The sequence below is a fragment of the Hylobates moloch genome, unplaced genomic scaffold, assembly GCF_009828535.3.
Source record: "Hylobates moloch isolate HMO894 unplaced genomic scaffold, HMol_V3 SCAFFOLD_3, whole genome shotgun sequence".
In the NCBI taxonomy this organism is placed as follows: Eukaryota; Metazoa; Chordata; class Mammalia; order Primates; family Hylobatidae; genus Hylobates; species Hylobates moloch.
The window spans coordinates 92792881-92812809 of NW_026652278.1; the positions used below are offsets into that span (position 1 = coordinate 92792881).

At 37.0% G+C, this 19929-nt stretch overlaps 1 protein-coding gene across 4 annotated transcripts in view; it reads left to right on the plus strand.

Annotated features, from left to right (window-relative positions):
* ITGB1 (integrin subunit beta 1) overlaps positions 1-13450 on the plus strand; it is a 60495-nt gene extending 47045 nt beyond the window's left edge. For all 4 annotated transcript variants that reach the window (XM_058436559.1, XM_032143838.2, XM_058436558.1 and 1 more), the window contains exons 12-16: positions 1492-1730; positions 1949-2171; positions 3172-3404; positions 5392-5558; positions 12214-13450. In XM_058436559.1, the coding sequence (XP_058292542.1) occupies positions 1492-1730; positions 1949-2171; positions 3172-3404; positions 5392-5558; positions 12214-12279 (928 nt within the window). In that variant the 3' untranslated portion in view covers positions 12280-13450. The remainder of the gene's footprint in view (positions 1-1491; positions 1731-1948; positions 2172-3171; positions 3405-5391; positions 5559-12213) is intronic.
* Positions 13451-19929: the final 6479 nt, after the last annotated feature.

Consider the following 19929-nt stretch of genomic DNA (forward strand, 5'->3'; position numbering starts at 1 on the left):
TATTTCTTGGAGACTGTTCGTTTCTTTTTACTCTTTTTTTCTCTAAACTTCATTTCATTCATTTGATCTTCAGTCACTGATACCCTTTCTTCCACTTGATCGAATCGGCTACCGAAGCTTGTGCATGCGTCATGTAGTTCTCGTGCCATGGTGTTTGGTTCCATCAGGTCATTTAAGGTCTTCTCTACGCTGTTTATTCTAGTTAGCCATTGGTCTAATCTTTTTTGAAGGTTTTTAGCTTCTTTGCTATGGGTTCGAACATCTTCCTTTAGCTCGGAGAAGTTTGTTATTACTGATCATCTGAAGCCTTCTTCTCTCAACTTCTCAAAGTCATTCTCCTTCCAGCTTTGTTCCGTTGCTGGCAAGGAGCTTCATTCCTTTGGAGGAGAAGAGGTGCTCGATTTTTAGAATTTTCAGCTTTTCTGCTCTGGTTTCTCCCCATCTTTGTGGTTTTATCTACCTTTGGTCTTTGGTGATGGTGACGTACAGATGGGGTTTTGGTGTGGATGTCCTTTCTGTTTGTCAGTTTTGCTCTAACAGTCAGGACTCTCAGCTGCAGGTCTGTTGGGAGTTTGCTGGAGGTCCATTCCAGACCCTGTTTGCCTGGGTATCACCAGTGGAGGCTGCAGAACAGCAAATATCACAGAATGGCAAATGTTGCTGCCTGATCCTTCCTCTGGAAGCCTCATCTCAGAGGGGCACCCGGCTGTATGAGGTGTCAGTTGGCCTGTACTAGGAGGTGTCTCCCAGTTAGGCTACTCGAAGTCAGGGACCCACTTGAGGAGGCAGTCTGTCCGTTCTCAGATCTCAAACTCCATGCCAGGAGAACCACTACTCTCTTCAAAGCTGTCAGACATGGACGTTTAAGTCTACAGAAGTTTCTGCTGCATTTTGTTCAGCTATGCCCTGCCCTCAGAGGTGGAGTCTACAGAGGCGGGCAGGCCTCCTTGAGCTGCAATGGGCTTCACCCAGTTTGAGCTTTTTTTTGCTTTGTTTACCTACTCAAGCCTCAGCAATGGCGGATGCCCCACCCCCAACCACCTTGCAGTTCGATCTCAGACTGCTGTGCTAGCAGTGAGCGAGGCTCCATGGGCATGGGACCCTCCGAGTCAGGCACAGGATATAATCTCTTGGTGTGCTGTTTTCTAAGAGCATTGGAAAAGCGCAGTATTAGTGTGGGAGTGTCCCGATTTTCCAGGTACCGTCTGTCACAGCTTCCCTTGGCTAGGAAAGGGAATTCCCTGACCCCTTGAGCTTCCCGGGTGAGGTGATTCCCTGCCCTGCTTCGGCTCACACTCCATGGGCTGCACCCACTGTCCAGCAAACCCTAGTGAGACAAACCCAGTACCTCAGTTGGAAATGCAGAAATCACCTGTCTTCTGCGTTGCTCATGCTGGGAGCTGTAGATTTGAGCTGTTCCTGTTCAGCCATCTTGGAACCTCTTAAATTGTTTTTGTTTTGTGTGATTGCAATTTTGGCATGTTTCTTCAGGTGCAACGAAGGGCGTGTTGGTAGACATTGTGAATGCAGCACAGATGAAGTTAACAGTGAAGACATGGATGCTTACTGCAGGAAAGAAAACAGTTCAGAAATCTGCAGTAACAATGGAGAGTGCGTCTGCGGACAGTGTGTTTGTAGGAAGAGGGATAATACAAATGAAATTTATTCTGGCAAGTTCTGCGAGTGTGATAATTTCAACTGTGATAGATCCAATGGCTTAATCTGTGGAGGTAAGTAAAGGGCCTGAAGTGGTTGTAAGATGTGATCCCATCTAATGCCACAAAAAATCTTGGGTTTAGTTGGTGCGTAAGTAGAAAAGGGGTAGCTTGAGGGTCACTCCGGCCCCTAGGTATACTTTCTCACGTGTTGTTGCTTATTTTACTTTTCAGTCAATACTGTGATTGTATATTTTTACCATTATTTTGAGAAATGATATGCTTAATTGCAGGAAATGGTGTTTGCAAGTGTCGTGTGTGTGAGTGCAACCCCAACTACACTGGCAGTGCGTGTGACTGTTCTTTGGATACTAGTACTTGTGAAGCCAGCAACGGACAGATCTGCAATGGCCGGGGCATCTGTGAGTGTGGTGTCTGTAAGTGTACAGATCCGAAGTTTCAAGGGCAAACATGTGAGATGTGTCAGACCTGCCTTGGTGTCTGTGCTGAGCATAAGTAAGTATTTCCTAATTGCTTGAAATAGTTGATACTTCCTCTTGGCTCTCCTAAGCCTGTATTGTTACTAGAACCAGAACAGTGCCAATATTAAAATATACTGTAAATAAAATGCCTGCCATGTGGAAGCCTACTGTTTAATTCCTAAAAGTTCTTTCTCAGCAGCTAGTATGTATTACATGGTATGAAGTGTGTCATGTGAGAGTTGTACTATTATTTTGATCTGAATGTGCTAGATAATTGAATTTACATGGTAACCTTTATTTTGGCAATTAAGATTTAATTTAATTTAATTTGTCATTACCAACTTCTTAATTACTATCTTTTGACAAAACTAAGCCAAATTAAAGATTTTTCCTCTTGAAGGATTATTATACTAGTAACATATTATTGAAATTATTATGATTTTGGCCGAGCACAGTGGCTCACACCTGTAATCCCAGCACTTTGGAAGGCCGAGACAGGTGGATTACTTAAGGTCAGGAGTTTGAGACCAATCTGGCCAATGTGCTGAAACCCCATCTCTACTAAAAATACAAAAATTAGCCAGATATGGTGGCGTGTGCCTGTAATCTCAGCTACTTGGGAGGCTGAGGCACGAGAATTGCTTGAACCCGGGAAGCAGAGGTTACAGTGAGCCAAGGTCACACCACTGCCACTGCCTGGATGACAGAACAAGACTCCGTCACAACAAAAAAATTATTATGATTTTATGTTACATATTTAATATGTGATAGGGCTAATTTATTTTACTATTTTTTATTTCTTAATAGGGTTTTAATTTGAACTGTAATAAATCTTTAATTTTATTATGGAAATTAGCATCTTTTTACATAATTTTTCTATCCATAAATGTAATATTCCTCTTCATTTACTCAAATCTTCCTTCATAGCTGTTTGTTCAATTTGGTAACAAGAGTTTAGCATGGGAAATATGTTTAAGCAAATATTTATTGAAATAATAAAATGTAAATTTTATAATTTGTGTTTTTTGTAACAGAGAATGTGTTCAGTGCAGAGCCTTCAATAAAGGAGAAAAGAAAGACACATGCACACAGGAATGTTCCTATTTTAACATTACCAAGGTAGAAAGTCGGGACAAATTACCCCAGCCAGTCCAACCTGATCCTGTGTCCCATTGTAAGGAGAAGGATGTTGACGACTGTTGGTTCTATTTTACGTATTCAGTGAATGGGAACAACGAGGTCATGGTTCACGTTGTGGAGAATCCAGGTAGAAATGCGATGATTGCAGACATTCTTTTCATATCTTGTATGTCTTGTTTCTGCTTATTTAGGCCTAACATCCAGAAACAGACTCCAGTTGGAATATTTTAGGTCAAGTTGGGAAACTTTTCATCTCTCAAAGCTTAAAATATTATCTAATTAACTGTATAAGAAATAAGGAAAAGAGAGTTCCACTTTTAAGTTTTCTAAATGGAGAGTTTGAAGATTAAATACAGTGATTTGTATAAGACACTTAGAATGATGCCTGACACCAAATGCTTAGTAAGAGTTTTTTTATGATTGAAGATTTTAAAATTAGAGCTTGATTTAAGCTTGAATACTGGGAAAGATAATTTGTTAAAAGATATTAATATAGCCGGGCGCGGTGGCTCACGCTTGTAATCCCAGCACTTTGGGAGGCCGAGGCGGGCGGATCACGAGGTCAGGAGATCGAGACCACGGTGAAACCCCGTCTCTACTAAAAATACAAAAAAATTAGCCGGGCGTTGTGGTGGGCGCCTGTAGTCCCAGCTACTCGGAGAGGCTGAGGCAGGAGAATGGCGTGAACCCGGGAGGCGGAGCTTGCAGTGAGCCGAGATTGCGCCACTGCACTCCAGCCTGGGCAACAGAGTGAGACTCTGTCTCAAAAAAAAAAAAAAAAAAAAAAAAAGATATTAATATAAAGTGTTGAATTTGTTCAACTTCTCTGGAGGCGAAACTTTTTTTTTTTAATCTTAGTTTTCCTAGTAGGCTTTTGTAGATTCTTTGGAATTTTCTACCACAGTGTACATGTTTTTATGTGAACATAAGCTTTCATTTCTCTTGGGTAAATACTAAGAATGGCATTTCGGAGCATATGGTAAGCATATGTTTAACTTTGTAAGAAGCTGCCAGACTCTTAAGAGTCCTGTACTGTTTTGAATTATCAGCTAGGTGTTTTGCAAATATTGTCTCCCAGCCTGTGTCTCCTTATCATTTCATTTTTTTAAGTGTCTTTTGAACACCACAGGTTTTAATTTTGATTAAGTACTGTTTACCAAGTTTTTCTTCTGTGGCTCTTGCTTTTACATTGTCTTTAAGAACTCTGCCTAACCCAAGATTGTAAGGATTTTTCTCCTCTGTTTTTTTGTAGAAGTTTTATAGTTTCTGGGGTTTCACATTTAGATCTGTAACTCATTTTGAGTTATTCTTAGTGTGTGACAAAAGGCTCAGTTTTTTTCATATCAGTGTCCACTTGTTCTAGGGGCATTGGTTGAGAAAAGACTGTCCTTTCTCCACCTTTGTTGAACATCAGGTTACCTTAGATGTGTAGGCCTGTTTCTGACTCTGTATTCTGTTCCATGTATCTGAGTGTCTGTCCGTTAGCTATACCGTATGGTCTTGTAGCTTTCTTTATAGCTAGCCCTGAAAGCAGGGTCTTCCAACTTTATTCTTTTACAAAAGTGTTTTTGAGACACTTCCTTAGTTCACTGCCTTCCATGTAAATTTTAGAAGTGGCTTACTGATTGCAACAGAAGTTCTGCCAGGAGTTTGAGCGGGATACCATTGAGTGTATAGATCAAATTGGGAAGAATTGACGTCTTAACAGTATTAGGTTTTGTAACTTCTGCACATGGAATATCTCTCCATTTATTCAGTCTGAAAGATTTCTTTTTATCAGTGTTTAGTAATTCTTAACATGCAAATCTTGCATATATTTTGTTGGACTTATATGTAAGTTTTTCATGCTTTTTCATTCTGTAGTAAATATTACTGTTTAAAAATTTATATTTTCAATATGTAGAAATAAATTATATCTATGGAAAAATACGTGATTTTTGTTCATTGATCATGTATCCTGCAACCTTGTAAACTCACTTGTTAGTTCTAAAAGCTGTTTTATAGATTCTTTGAGATAGTGTGCGTTCACTCTCTTGGGTGTTTATTCCTGTGTGTTTCATATAAGACACTGCCCAGCTCTTTGTGGTGCTCATTATTACCTTCTTATTTTCCAGAGTGTCCCACTGGTCCAGACATCATTCCAATTGTAGCTGGTGTGGTTGCTGGAATTGTTCTTATTGGCCTTGCATTACTGCTGATATGGAAGCTTTTAATGATAATTCATGACAGAAGGGAGTTTGCTAAATTCGAAAAGGAGAAAATGAATGCCAAATGGGACACGGTAAGTTACAGAACATCCAAAAAGCAAAGTGGCTCATAAAGTAAATGTAATACTCCTAATACTTACTTATTAGCTGTCAGGCTGATTATTAAAGTCCTTTTTAAGTATTTTATTCCCCCAAAAGTTTCTCACTCGAGGAATTTGCATTTAGTGAAAAACAGAAAGCGTCCTAAATATATCCCATTGAAACAAAACATTGATTATGAGCATGTATATTCTGGTTACTGTGGCCAGTATTTTTATTTCTTTAATAATTTTCATCTTAAATCTACCTTTTCATCTAATGTGAAGTAGAATCCTAAATAATGTTATCTATGTAGCAAGCTATTCAATGGAAAGCTGCTTCTTTCTTTAAAAAAACAAACAAAAACCTTCAGTGAAAGCCAGATTCAAAAGGTTATATACCAAGCTTGTCCAACTCACAGCTCATCGACCAGGACATGCGGCCCAGAATAGCTTTGATTGTGGCCCCAACACAAATTTGTAAACTTTCTTAGAAATTGTAATTTTTTTTTTTTTTTTTGGTCCAGTGTGGCCCAGGGAAGCCAAAAGATTGGACACCCCTGCTATATACTGTATGATTCCATTTAGAGGACATTCTGGAAAAGCAAAACTGCAGGGGCAAAAATCAGTGGTTGCTAGGAGCTGGAATGGGGGAAAGTGTTGACCGCAGAGGGGCATAAGGAATCTTCCTTGGGATGATCTTGATTGTGGGTGGATGTATGTATTTGAAAACTCACAGAACTATGTACTTTAAAAAGATGTATGTTCCTCTGTGAAAATTGTATCTCAGTAAACCTTGGCTTATAAAAATCTTAAAAGCCCTAAGTGACTGAAAGGTTATGTTAGCATTTAGTGCTTTGAAAGATGGAGTCAGAGGGTGGGGTAACCAAATGTTGGCCTTTGTGTATTCATCTTTTGATCTAAGAAAGCAATGACAATCTTCAGTATTTTTAAATTGTAAATGAATTGTAGTTAGTTGCACTTTACTACAATTTGCTTGGGTTTTTAAAAATTGTCAATTTTTTAAATTACAAATTTCAGAAGGGTAGAAATAGAAAAAAATCCCTTTATAGTGTTTGAACACTATAAATGTCTTCTTTTTTTCTGATGAAATCATTAGAAACTATTTCTTTTACTTTAGCAAGAAAATCCGATTTACAAGAGTCCTATTAATAATTTCAAGAATCCAAACTACGGACGTAAAGCTGGTCTCTAAATTGCCGTTCGTATTTTCTTTCACTTTCTGCCTTTGCATGTGAGCTTTTATCTTTTTTACTGCACTGTGTGTCCTTTATCACTATTGCTGTTCTTTTTTTAAGTCAGGCTTTAAATATCGCTATTGTGGCTTTTCTTTTTGTATGTTAACTTCACGTTTAGAAAGACTGTAAAAAAGTAATGTGATATAGAAACAGCAACCATGTTGTAGTGAAAAGAGAATGTGCTTTGCAATCAGTTAGACCTCAGGTCAAATCCCACCTCTTTCACTTAGTAAGTAGAACAGCATTGAGTCACTTCACTTCTCTCATCTGTCACAGGGAGTCAGTACTCTGTTTTGTATGGGGTGGTTGTATTTGGCAAATGCACTCCAGTATATGAAATCAGCCTGTCAGCTCTAATCCTCACAACAGTCCTGTGCCTAGAATGATATTATCCTATTATCTTTTATTCTTTTTCTGTTTATTTATTTATTTATTTATTTTGAGACAGTCTCTCTCTGTCGCCCAGCCTGGAGTGCAGTGGTGTGATATCAGCTCACTGCAACCTCTGACTTCCAGATTCCAGCAATTCTCCTGCCTCAGCCTCCCGAGTACCTGGGATTACAGGTGCCTGCCACCATGCTAGGCTAGTTTTTTTGTTTTTAGTGGAGATGGGGTTTCACGACATTGGCTTGGCTGGCCTTGAACTCCTGACCTCCAGTGCTCTGCCCGCCTCGGTCTCCCAAAGTGCTAGGATTACAGGTGTGAGCCACTGTGCCTCACCGGTATTATCCTTAAATAACAAATTTGTTATGAGTAAATTTTAGGGTCGGATAGTGAAAATTGATCATGAAATCCAAATTGCAAAATAGAAAAATGTAACCTACTGTGATATTTGTATGGTATGCAACTACAGTATCATTATTGGTTCTCAAAAGATTTGAGATCAATTTCTTGAATATAACTTGAAATTTCATTAAAAGCCAGAAGACCATATATATGTATGTATATTATGTATATGTGTGTGTGTGTCTGTGTGTGTATGTGAGAATAATTCTAATTTTCAAATATAAGTTTGTAATTGTTCATATCTGAATTTTCATGAAATGCTTCCAGCATATTCTAATAAAATCATGCAAGCCCCTAAAACTCTGATAACAAAGGTTAATTGTGATTAGAACTAAATTCTCCTGACTGGTGATTGAGAACTCTTCTTCTCTTTCCCAACTGACTGACTGTAATAGGGCCTGGAAGATTTCTGCTTTTCTCACTGCCTACCTTAATGTGCAGATAAAGATGGTGTTGGTAATACTTACATAAAAATCATTGTGTCTTGGCATGATTCTGAACACTTAATCTATATTTAATCTTCATAGTGAAAGTTGTAGGAATGTTTTACATATGAGAAAACTGAGACACATAAGGGTTATGTAACTTGACCGAGTTCCCATGGCTGGTTAGTCAGAGAGCTGAGATTTGAACCCAGGCAGTTGGGCTCCAGAGTCCATGTTCTTGTCTACGACATTGTACTTGGTAGCAGTTATGTATCTTCAGAAGTCTCTGTTACCTGGTTAGGAAGAGGTAGATCACTCTTTATAGAGATTTACAGCCCTTTTACAATTTGTTGTTACTCTGTCAGAGTTAACACTGCTGCTGTTGGCAAACATGACGTTAGGGAAATCACTTTAGTACATGGAACCCAGTGATGTAATTGTGCTTTTTGACTATTGAGAGTGTGCTTACAAACTGATCATGAATAAGAGCCTACAGTACAGGAATGTTTAATAGTTACAAGTGATATAGGAAGTGCTGATAACATTAGAAATCATTAACTTGTCAGATTTTTATTTCTAAGTAGACCGTAAGACTTTTTAAAGTTAAATTTGATGGCAGAAAATTATATTCAAATTCACATATGGGCAGGTTGGTACATATTTGTATTAGTCTGAGACTACATATTTTTCTCGTTCTCACTTAGTACTTTACAGAAAGTCATTTTTAGAGGAAAACTGATTAGCCAATGACATTGCCAGGCTTTTTTTTTTTTTTAAAATATATATTCTTTTCTTTAGTTGTAGGTCAAAAATAGTCAAATGTTGACAATTTCATGTGGTTATTTCTCACAAGAGAAAAAATTTCTGTCCTACTGAGGTGAAATCTTCACCCTTGCTGTACCTTTAATTGTATTTTGAAGGAAATTATCAGTAAATGTTATTTAAACCTAATGTTTATAATGTATATATGGCTAAAATGTTGCTAAAATAAGCATTTTATGTAATTCAAGAAGCAGAAGTTTGGTAAAAATTTCTCTATGCATTATTGAAGTCCAGGCAATTTGATGGCTACAGATTATTTTAAGAGATGTTTTCTCAAGAAAAAGTAGAAATTAACAATTGAAATAAATGAATGAGCATCAAGAAATTACATCATGGATTGTAAAAAAACTTTTCTGATACGGACCAAGGTTTGCCAGTCAATTATGTCATTGAAATTTTTGAAATAACGGGCAGGCACTAATTACTTTGGCACAAGACTACCATGTAGGAACATTAAAAAGAACATGTCCCATTATCAGCTTCTAACTGTTGGAGTGGGTTAAAAAAATGGTCTGTCCTCATCTGCTGCTATGCAGGTTTAAATGTGGATCCCAAATCTCCCACAGTTCTGCATTACGTATTTAATGCATTGTAGAGATGGTTCTATAGCTACCACTGTCAGCCATTCCAGAGTGAGCACAAAGATGACATTTTACTGAGCTTGAGGGCTTCCTTTCATAATATAACCCTGTTCTCTTGATGCGGGTTTTGTTGGGGTGGGGGTGGTGTTGCACTCTGAATGATGGAAACTAATCTGAATTATTTTAGTTTCCCTTCATTTAAAATGATGCCTAATGCAGATAGTGAGCTTAATTTTACCTCTAACCTTGCATGTTAAACTTTTGTTTGAATGGACTTTGAAATAATAAATACAAATGTTTGTGTACATGACAAGACAGATTTTTCTCCAAAGGTAAGTTCTTCCATATAAATTACACTTTGGACTCATCTGTATAGGGCTTTTTCTCTTTATTTTTTGTTTTCTTTTTTATCCTTCCCTTATAATTCTTGAGTATTAAATACTAGATTTAGCAAATATATTGTTTTAAAGAAACTTAGGTGGTAATTTATTTTCCCAACATATTTGAAGGAATGTGTAGCACTTAGCCTCAAATCAGATAGGATATGAATGTGGAGTGTAATTTATTTGCACTGTGGCTTTTTAAGATAGTAGTTGCTAGAATCCAGTTTCCTGACCCCCATTTTGAAATGTCTGCTCTCACAACTGTATAGTGTATTAGCTTCAGTTGGGACTAGAGCTGAGAGTTTGACGTACACAGTTTTGTCATCCACATCATATGCTGTCTGTCTCTGAGGGATCCTAAGTTTGTCCATGTTTCTGAAACAACCAGTCAAGGTGTATTTTGAGGAGAGGGGAGTGAGGGCTGAGGTATGTTGTCTGGTTCTGATTGGTATCACATGAGCTGCTGAGCTGAAATCACAGTAGTTTATTTGGTGTCTGGCAGGACCCAGCCTTTATATGCTATGTTTTCCCCTCATTGGTATGGGATACCTACAGGATGAAGTTCAGACTTCATAGCAAGGCTTCTAGGACTGTTCTTCCTTTGTCTCCTCACCTCAAATCATATGCCCCCTTAACTCTTTTTTTTATCTTTTTTTCTTTTCTTTCTTTTTTTTTTTTTTTTGAGATGGAGTCTTGCTCTTTTGCCCGGTCTGGAGTGCAGTGCTGCGATCTCAGTCACTGCAGTCTCCGCCTCCCGGGTTCAAGTGATTCCCCTACCTCAGCTTCCCGAGTAGCTGGGATTATAGGCACCTGCCACCACACCCAGCTAATTTTTGTATTTTTAGTAGAGATGGGGTTTTACCATGTTGGCCAGGCTGATCTCAAACTCCTAACCAAAAGTGATCCACCCACCTCGGCCTCTCAAAGTTCTGGGATTACAGGCATGAGCCACTGCACCTGCCCCCCCCAACTCTAAACACTTCTGAACTATATGTATTTCTACTTAAATGTCCCATTCTTTTCCCTACACCTTGACTTTGCACAGATTGCTATTTACCAACCAATAATTTATCTAGTCAATTTCACAATGAAAATCTCCGTAATCTTCTTAAAGTTAATAACTTTTTTCTTGTAGTATTCCCAGATTATGTTCATAACTCTATTGTAAACTTGATCAGAGTGCCTTATTTTCATGTCTCTCACCCACCAAACTATACCTTCCTTGAGGGCAGAAATTGTGCCACCAAAAGGCAGATCCAAATACAGTCTGCAATGAAGTGTGAATAAAATTTAAAAACAAAAATTACTTTTAGATCAAAAATGTTTTTAGATGCTTTCTATAAATATTTTTTTAAAAATCACCTGCAATTGGTTCTATAGTGAGATATAAAACTGAACAACATTCCATAATCTTAATTTTTTCTTAAAAAAAATGTCCCTCGTAGTTAACAAGTATTTTTGATTTGTACTCACTGTAATTTTCTCTGATAAAGTGTTATCTGGTCACACTTCTTACTTAGCTTTCAAGCCTGCTTTCAATTTATAAGAACAGGAGAAAAAAGAATGCTATAGCAAGTATTTAAATGTAGCACTTATAGTGTAAGAGAATTTTTAAGGAAAAGGGTGATACGGTGATATGTTTTTTTCTGCTTAAAACATCACTGTCAGTATATTTTTGGATCTTGAAAGATCTCTTGTGTTTATGGCTTGGGGCCTGCTTGTTAGGCTTGACTTCAGTACTGTTTACTAAATTATAGCACTGCAATAAGACATTTCACCAACATGATATTGAAGAATAACAAGTTATTTCATAAGGGATGGTAATTATCTAACATTCTAAGCAAATTTGGCAGTGTGACTTGGTGGGGCACAGTGCTGTCCGTGACACAATGACAGCCTCACTCTCTAAATTAGTAACTTCTGTAGGAGACCCCAGAAGCACACCTCCCTCCCAACAGTGAAAGCCAAGGATTCCCGTTTTGATTAGCAGGCGCCTTCTGTTCACGATAAAGGGATGAGAATCAGGCAGTGATGGGCAGCAGAATTCATGCTTCCTTAAGGCAGGCATTACAAACTAGTTCAAAGGAGAGAATCCACGATGACAGCACATTCTGTGCCATGGAGAACATTCTTAAATCAAGCCTCCAGTGGAGGAGGGACTCAAGAATGAAATAGCACCAGATAACGGGGCATCATTAGACTTGTAAAGCAAAGCTTCCATTTTCTATTTTTACATAAGCCATTATTAATGCCTTTAAAACAACTGTGATATCTGGACAAATAAAACAGAAATGACTTCTTAAGATGATTGCAACTTTTAGTCTTGATTTATAAAAATTATTGTACATAATTTTAGTAGAGTAACCGATAATTTTTCTCACTTTTTTTTGTTTTAGGGTGAAAATCCTATTTATAAGAGTGCCGTGACAACTGTGGTCAATCCGAAGTATGAGGGAAAATGAGTACTGCCCATGCAAATCCCACAACACTGAATGCAAAGTAGCAATTTCCATAGTCACAGTTAGGTAGCTTTAGGGCAATATTGCCATGGTTTTACTCATGTGCAGGTTTTGAAAATGTACAATATGTATAATTTTAAAAATGTTTTATTATTTTGAAAATAATGTTGTGATTCATGCCAGGGACTGACAAAAGACTTGAGACAGGATGTTTATTCTTGTCAGCTAAGGTCACATTGTGCCTTTTTGACCTTTTCTTCCTGGACTATTGAAATCAAGCTTATTGGATTAAGTGATATTTCTATAGCGATTGAAAGGGCAATAGTTAAAGTAATGAGCATGATGAGAGTTTCTGTTAATCATGTATTAAAACTGATCTTTAGCTTTACAAATATGTCAGTTTGCAGTTATGCAGAATCCAAAGTAAATGTCCTGCTAGCTAGTTAAGGATTGTTTTAAATCTGTTATTTTGCTATTTGCCTGTTAGACATGACTGATGACATATCTGAAAGACAAGTACGTTGAGAGTTGCTGGTGTAAAATAGGTTTGAAATAGTTGATCTACAAAGGCCATGGGAAAAATTCAGAGTTAGGAAGGAAAAACCAATAGCTTTAAAACCTGTGTGCCATTTTAAGAGTTACTTAATGTTTGGTAACTTTTATGCCTTCACTTTACAAATTCAAGCCTTAGATAAAAGAACCGAGCAATTTTCTGCTAAAAAGTCCTTGATTTAGCACTATTTACATACAGGCCATACTTTGTGAAGTATTTGTTGAATGGGGACCTTTCGAGTTGAATTTATTTTATTATTTTTATTTTGTTTAATGTCTGGTGCTTTTTATCACCTCTTCTAATCTTTTAATGTATTTGTTTGCAATTTTGGGGTAAGACTTTTTTTATGAGTACTTTTTCTTTGAAGTTTTAGCGGTCAATTTGCCTTTTTAATGAACATGTGAAGTTATACCGTGGCTATGCAACAGCTCTCACCTATGCGAGTCTTACTTCGAATTAGTGCCATAACAGACCACTGTATGTTTACTTCTCACCATTTGAGTTGCCCATCTTGTTTCATACTAGTCACATTCTTGTTTTAAGTGCCTTTAGTTTTAACAGTTCACTTTTTACAGTGCTATTTACTGAAGTTATTTATTAAATATGCCTAAAATACTTAAATCGGATGTCTTGACTCTGATGTATTTTATCAGGTTGTATGCATGAAATTTTTATAGATTAAAGAAGTTGAGGAAAAGCATTTCTGGTTGGTGGGTAGTTCACTTATGAAGCTAAAACATAATTCTTTAAAAAAATGTACTAGGGACATAAGGAGAGTGGTATGGTAAAATACAGACTTGAAGATGTCCTTGGGCTCTCTGAATCATGGTGGATAGATCCTTATCCTGCTATGCTGGGAGAGGTTTCATCCCAATATTAAGCAGAATTAACTTTATGAACATCTTAGAGCCATTAGTAGGTGTTGGAAATTGTATCATTTTATTTAAGATATAGATAGGGGATTGTTAACTTTTCTGATAAGAAAAATTAGGAAAAAATTTACTTTTATTTGGCTTTGGTTTATGTTTGAAAGGATATATCCATAAGAACTACTTGTGTAAAGTTTGTTAGAAGAAATATATGCTCCTTTCTTAAGCATACAACAAATGTCAGAAATATTTGGAGGAGAAAAAGTTTCAGCCTTACTAGCCTTTCACATTTATACAATCCCTTCACATCCTGTTAATTGATCTTCTTTTACTTACTCCATTTAAATGTGTTTGGTAGCTTAGACTAAAGCATATTTGAGGTGAGAATTACACATTTTTACTAGTTTGTAAGATCCATGAAAAAATTATCTGTATTTATTACTCTCTGTCACCCTGTTTCATCTTGTTTACCACCATCCATACTTCCACTTAGCTTAATTCATTTCCCTATGCCTTAGGCATAATCAATAAAGTTGAATTGCATATTTCTGCTCCAGAACTCTGTTCTTATAATGATATTTTAAAAATATATTAGAACAAAGTAACAAAGTCTATCTTCTATATGTACATAATTTTTTTTTCCAAACGTGTTTGAGGCTGGAATGTGGTGAATTTTTAGATTTTATATTACAATTTATAGCAGACAAAAATATTTTCTAACTATAGGAATCCCTTTGTTGGAAGTTGGAGGAATTGTATACAAGTTTATTTCTCATACTGATTGTAAGAGCCTAAAATACTTAAATTGGATGACTCAATTTGACATTTAAGTAATTCTAGGCTTGAAACTGGCAATTTCAAAATATAGTCTGAGAAACTGATAATAGTATATCTATCTCTTTGTAGATATACACACCACACATTGAGATGCTTTGACTGAAGCCACATAGAACTTGGTCACTAAAATATTTATTTTCCCAGCAACAGTACAGTTTGATCTCCAGTGAAACACTTTCCAAAAAGCAAGAGTCCAGGAAGCAAAACAACAATTAGAATTTTTTTTCCATTTAAACTATACTATAGAAATTTACAAAATATTAAGTATCATGAGTACATTATTTGGCTAATGCCAAATAGTGGCATATTTTACAGTGATTCCATGACATTTTACAAAGTTTTCTTACTCTTTTCCAGTCTTACTTTATGAATTTCCTTAAAACAGACACCCAGGTAAGACCTTGAGCCACAAGAACAGTTCATGATACCACTTAAAAAGTCACCTGTGATCAGCTTTTTGTTTTAACCTGGAATTTTTCCTTTCTGTTTTTCACTACAGTTTGAGAGATAACCTTGAGTAGAGGCCATTTGTCTTTAGTTTATTCCTTGGAGGCTTAATGTTTACATTTTTAAACGTTCATTTTTATAGATTCCAGGGGTACATGTGCAGGTGTGTTACATGGACATGTTGCATAATGGCTTCTAGTGTACCCATCACCTTAGTAGTGGCCATTATAGTCAATAGGTAATTTTCCACCTTTCACCCTCCTACTACCCTCTCCCTTTTGGAGTCCCGGGAGTCTGTTCTTTCCCTCTGTATGTCCATGTGTACCCATTGTTTAGCTTTCACTTAGGAGTGAGAACGTGTGATATTTGATTTTCTGTTTCTGAATTATTTCACTTAGGGTGATCCATCCATGTCATTGCGAAAGACATGACTTCATTAAGGCGTAGATATTTCTGATCTGATATGCTCAAAGAAGTTCAGAAACAGAATGAGTATCTCCCCAGGACTCTTGAGCCTATAAAGATCCTTCACTGGCTCTTTAGAATTTCGCTCATGACTCAGGATTCTTCTGAGAATTTAGGGGTAGGTGAAAGTGGCTTCTGAGTGATGAGACGGAGCAAATTTTCAAGGTGGATTAGGTCTAGATTAAGAAGCCCATCAAGTGTCCACTGCTCTGAGGGTGGTATGTCATCTAAATCTGAACCTTTAGGGTACAAAAATGGTAGGAGAACCATGAGACAAATATTGAGTTCACTGATACGGCAATTCTTATCTTCATTTGCTTCTAAAATTAAGTCTTCATTGTACTTTTAATTAAGATTTTAAATTTTTGAGGGTATAGAGTTTCCATAAAAAGTTATCAGTGATAATAAATTTTATTTGACTTTCTACTTATTCTGGATTCTAAAACAGACTGACATATAAACACGTTACTTATGGATCACTTTGAGAGAGGAAACACTATTCAGAAGATTTAAATCCCAGAATTTAATCCATTGCTTTATTGCAAGTTTACAGAAGACACAGTTGTCTTCAGTTTTATCTGCAGTAGTTGATATATTGACTTTAAATGTTGAAAACTTATATTAATGTTGCTTACTGACCAAAATTATTCCTGGGAGATAAACATTCAGATTTTCTACAATAACCACTGGCTGGCCCTTAGCAGCCCTTTTAAACATAAATTTGATTATATTGCCCAAACATTCCCAGTCCAGTTCAACTTTCAGATCCTCAAGCCTACCATAGTCCTTTGTGTTTGATATTTCTTTCTTATCCTTAAATGTGGTAGCTCCATGAGCACAGGGACCTGTGTTTTGATTCACTGTCTGCATACTTTGCAGAACATTTTCAGGGTCCATCCATGTTGTAGCATGTATCAGAACTACACTCCTTTTATGGCTAAATATTCCATTGCCTGCATATAGCATATTTATTCATTCAATTTTCAATGGACACTTGGAGTGTTTCCACCTTTTGGCTCTTACGAATAATGCTGCAAAAAATATTGGCATATAAGTATCTGTTCAAGTTCATACCTTCAGTTCTTCTCATTATATGCCTAAAAGCAGAATCGCTGGATCATATAGTAATTGTGTTTTGCTCTTTGAGGAACTGCCAAACTGTTTTTCACAGTGGCTGCACCATTTTACATTCCCACCAGTAATGTATGAGGGTTCACCAGAGAACCCTCAGAACAGAACGGAACAGATACTTCACCAGAGAAGATGAATGGCAAAAAAGAAAAAAATGGAAATGCAAATTAAAATCACAATGAGATACCATTAAATACCCACTAGAATGGCTAAAGTTTAAATGGCTGAAAATACCAATTGTATCCTTAGAACAATATCTGGCACAAAGTAAGGTGTAGGTGACCAATAAGTATTTGTTGAGTAGATGGATTCATTTCTGTAGTTTGCTACCGTGCCTACCTACCTGTTAGCATCTGCAGTGACATACCGGCCTTCCTGCCAGTTCTTATAGATAAACTCTCCAAGGCCAGACCTTCCACTTGTATTTGTCTTCCAAACTCCATCACCTCTTGCCTGCTAAGACAAGCAGTTTTCTCCTCTCCTGCATCATCAGTTTTCCCCTCTTCTGGGTCATTCTCCTCAGTAACAAACATACTATAGTTACCATCTCTGTTTCTCTCTTTCCTTTTACAACTCAGGAGTTGTCTAAGCCATACACCTGTGACCAATTGATGTGTGACAAGGTTTCCAAGTTTGTTCAATGGAGAAAGAAAAATCTTTTCAACAGATGATGCTGGAATAACTGGATTTCCACAAGCAAAAGAGTGAAGCTGGACCTCAACTCACACCATATACAAAAATTTACTCAAAATGGATCAGTGACATACCTAAACATAAGAGCTCAAACCATCAGACTTTCATAAGAAACATAGGGGTGTACTTAATGACCTTTAATTTGGCAAAGGGTTCTTAGACAATACACCAAAAGCATGAATAACAAAAGATAAAAGATAAATTGGACTTCATCAAAATTAAAAATATTTGTGCATCATAGGACATTATCAAAAAAGTAAGGCAACCTACAGAATGGGAGAAAATACTTGTAAATTATGTATCTGATAAGGGATTAATTTCCAGAATATATAAAGAACTACAATTTAACAAAAAGTCCAATTAAAAATGGGCAGAGCGGTTACTAATTTCTCTAAAGAAGATACACGAGTGGCTAACATATTTTGAAAAGAGGCTGAAAATCATTAGCCATCAGGGCAATGCAAATTAAAACCATAATGAGGTACCACTTCACACTTACTAGTATGGCTCTAATTTTTAAAAAGTGGAAAATAAGTGTTGGCAAGGATAGAAATCAGAAACCAGAATGCACTGCTGGTGGGAATGTAAAATGGTGCAGCCACTGTGGAAAACAGTTCAGCACCCCCTCAAAGAGCTAAACATAAAATTACCATATGACCCCTCAATTCTACTTTTATAGTCAAAAGAATTGAAAGTAGAGACTTGAGCAGATACTTACATGCTCATATTAATTGCAGCATTATTCACAGTAGCCAAAACTTGGAAACAACCCAAGAGTCCATTGACAAGTGAATGGATGAAGAAAATGCATCATATATGGGACAGTGGCCATCCATATACAGCCATAAAAGGAATGGAGTTTTGATACAACATGGTGAGCCTTGCAGATGTTATGCTAAGTGAAATAAATAGACACAAAAGGACAAATATATGTTCCACTTACATGAAATACCTCGAATAGGTAAGTTCCCTACAGACAGAATAGCAGTTACTAGGTGCTGGGGGGTGGTGGAAGTGGGAAGTTATTGCTAATGGCCATAGAGTTCTGTTTGGGATGGTGCAAAATTTTGGAAATAGTGGAGATAGTCACATAACATTGTGAATGTAATTAATGCCACTGAAACGAAGTGGCTTTAATTGCAAAAAAGAAAATGAAAAGGCAAGACATAGTGGGGAAAATATTAGCAAAGCGTATTGTCTGATAAAGGACTTTTATCTAGAACACATAAAGATGACTTAAAGTCTAAAATAAGAATAAGAAGACCCCCCTAGAAGATTTAAACTGGACAAAATATTTGAACAGATGTTCCACCAGAGAAGATGAATGGCAAAAAAAAACAAGCAAATGGAAAGACAAAATCATGAGATGCCATTAGACACCCACTAGAATGGCTGTAATTTAAATGGTTGCCAAGGATGTGGAACAACTGGCAGTGTGATTTAGTGTTAGTGAGAATGTGAACTAGTGCAACCACTTTGGAAAACAAGTTGGCAGTTCTTAAAAAGTTAAACATATGACTTAACATTTGAGTCAGCCATTCTACTTTTGGGCATTTACCCAAGTGAAGTGAAAACAAGTGTCCACACAAAGAATTGTTACACAAATGTTCCTAGCAAGTCTGTTTATAATAGCCAATAATTGGAAACAACCCAATGTCCATGGACAAGTGAATGCACAAATTGTTGTATATTCAAACAATTTAATACGACGAAACACCAAAAACCAATAAACTGGATACATGCAACAGACTCCAGGGGAGTCAAGATTTCCTCTTAGTTATGGTTGGAGAGGGTGTTACTGGGCTTCACTGTAGGGGTGACTTGGGAGCAATGAAAGGATCAAATTGCCCAGCGCTGACTCCACACGTGAATCCTCATGGTGCCCCGGAGGAGGCAATGCTGCTGAGGTAGGCACTTCCCTCGCTGCCACATTCCTTCTGCTCCTCTTCCCTCTGACCCTCAGAGGTCAAGTGGGACACCCTGGAAAAGGAAGCAGCTGCCCCCAAGGCCAGTACCCTCTCCAGTTTTTTTAGGTAACAATCTGAAAGGACAAAGCAACAGTGCGCTACTTGGTCCAGCAGGGGTTTGTCAGGTAAAACATCCAAAGAGAGCAAAGGTAACAAAAGTTTTTTTCTTTAGTCACCTAGAATTACAATTTATTCTTAAGATTTTATTTAAAAGGAAAAAAAGGGACTGATTATCTTGGGACGGAGCAGCCATACCAGAGAGTGCTCCCTTCCTGCTTCCCTCTGTTGCTCTTACCAACCAGACACTAAGAAAACTTCAGGAGGCTAGAAACCTAAAACAAATGAAAGAAAAATAGGAAAGAAAAAAAAAAGAGTCTGTCGCGTTAGGCAGCTAGCCGCAAGTCAAAAGTGGGAAAAAGAGGAACTTCAAGGACTAAGCTAATGCCAGTGTAGCAAACATAATGCTAGCCTCAGATCACCTGTTGATTTATGAACAAACCTCTGGATACAGGAGAAAGTAAAAGATAATATGTTTATAGATAATATTTTGATGTAAATATATAATAAACTAAATATTAGGTATTTTCCATAATCAAATCCAGTTAGAAATTAAAACTTCATATATATATATACTGAAGAATTTATGTAACAAAGGCTTTTATGCTTCTACAACATAGGTTCTAACTTTAAC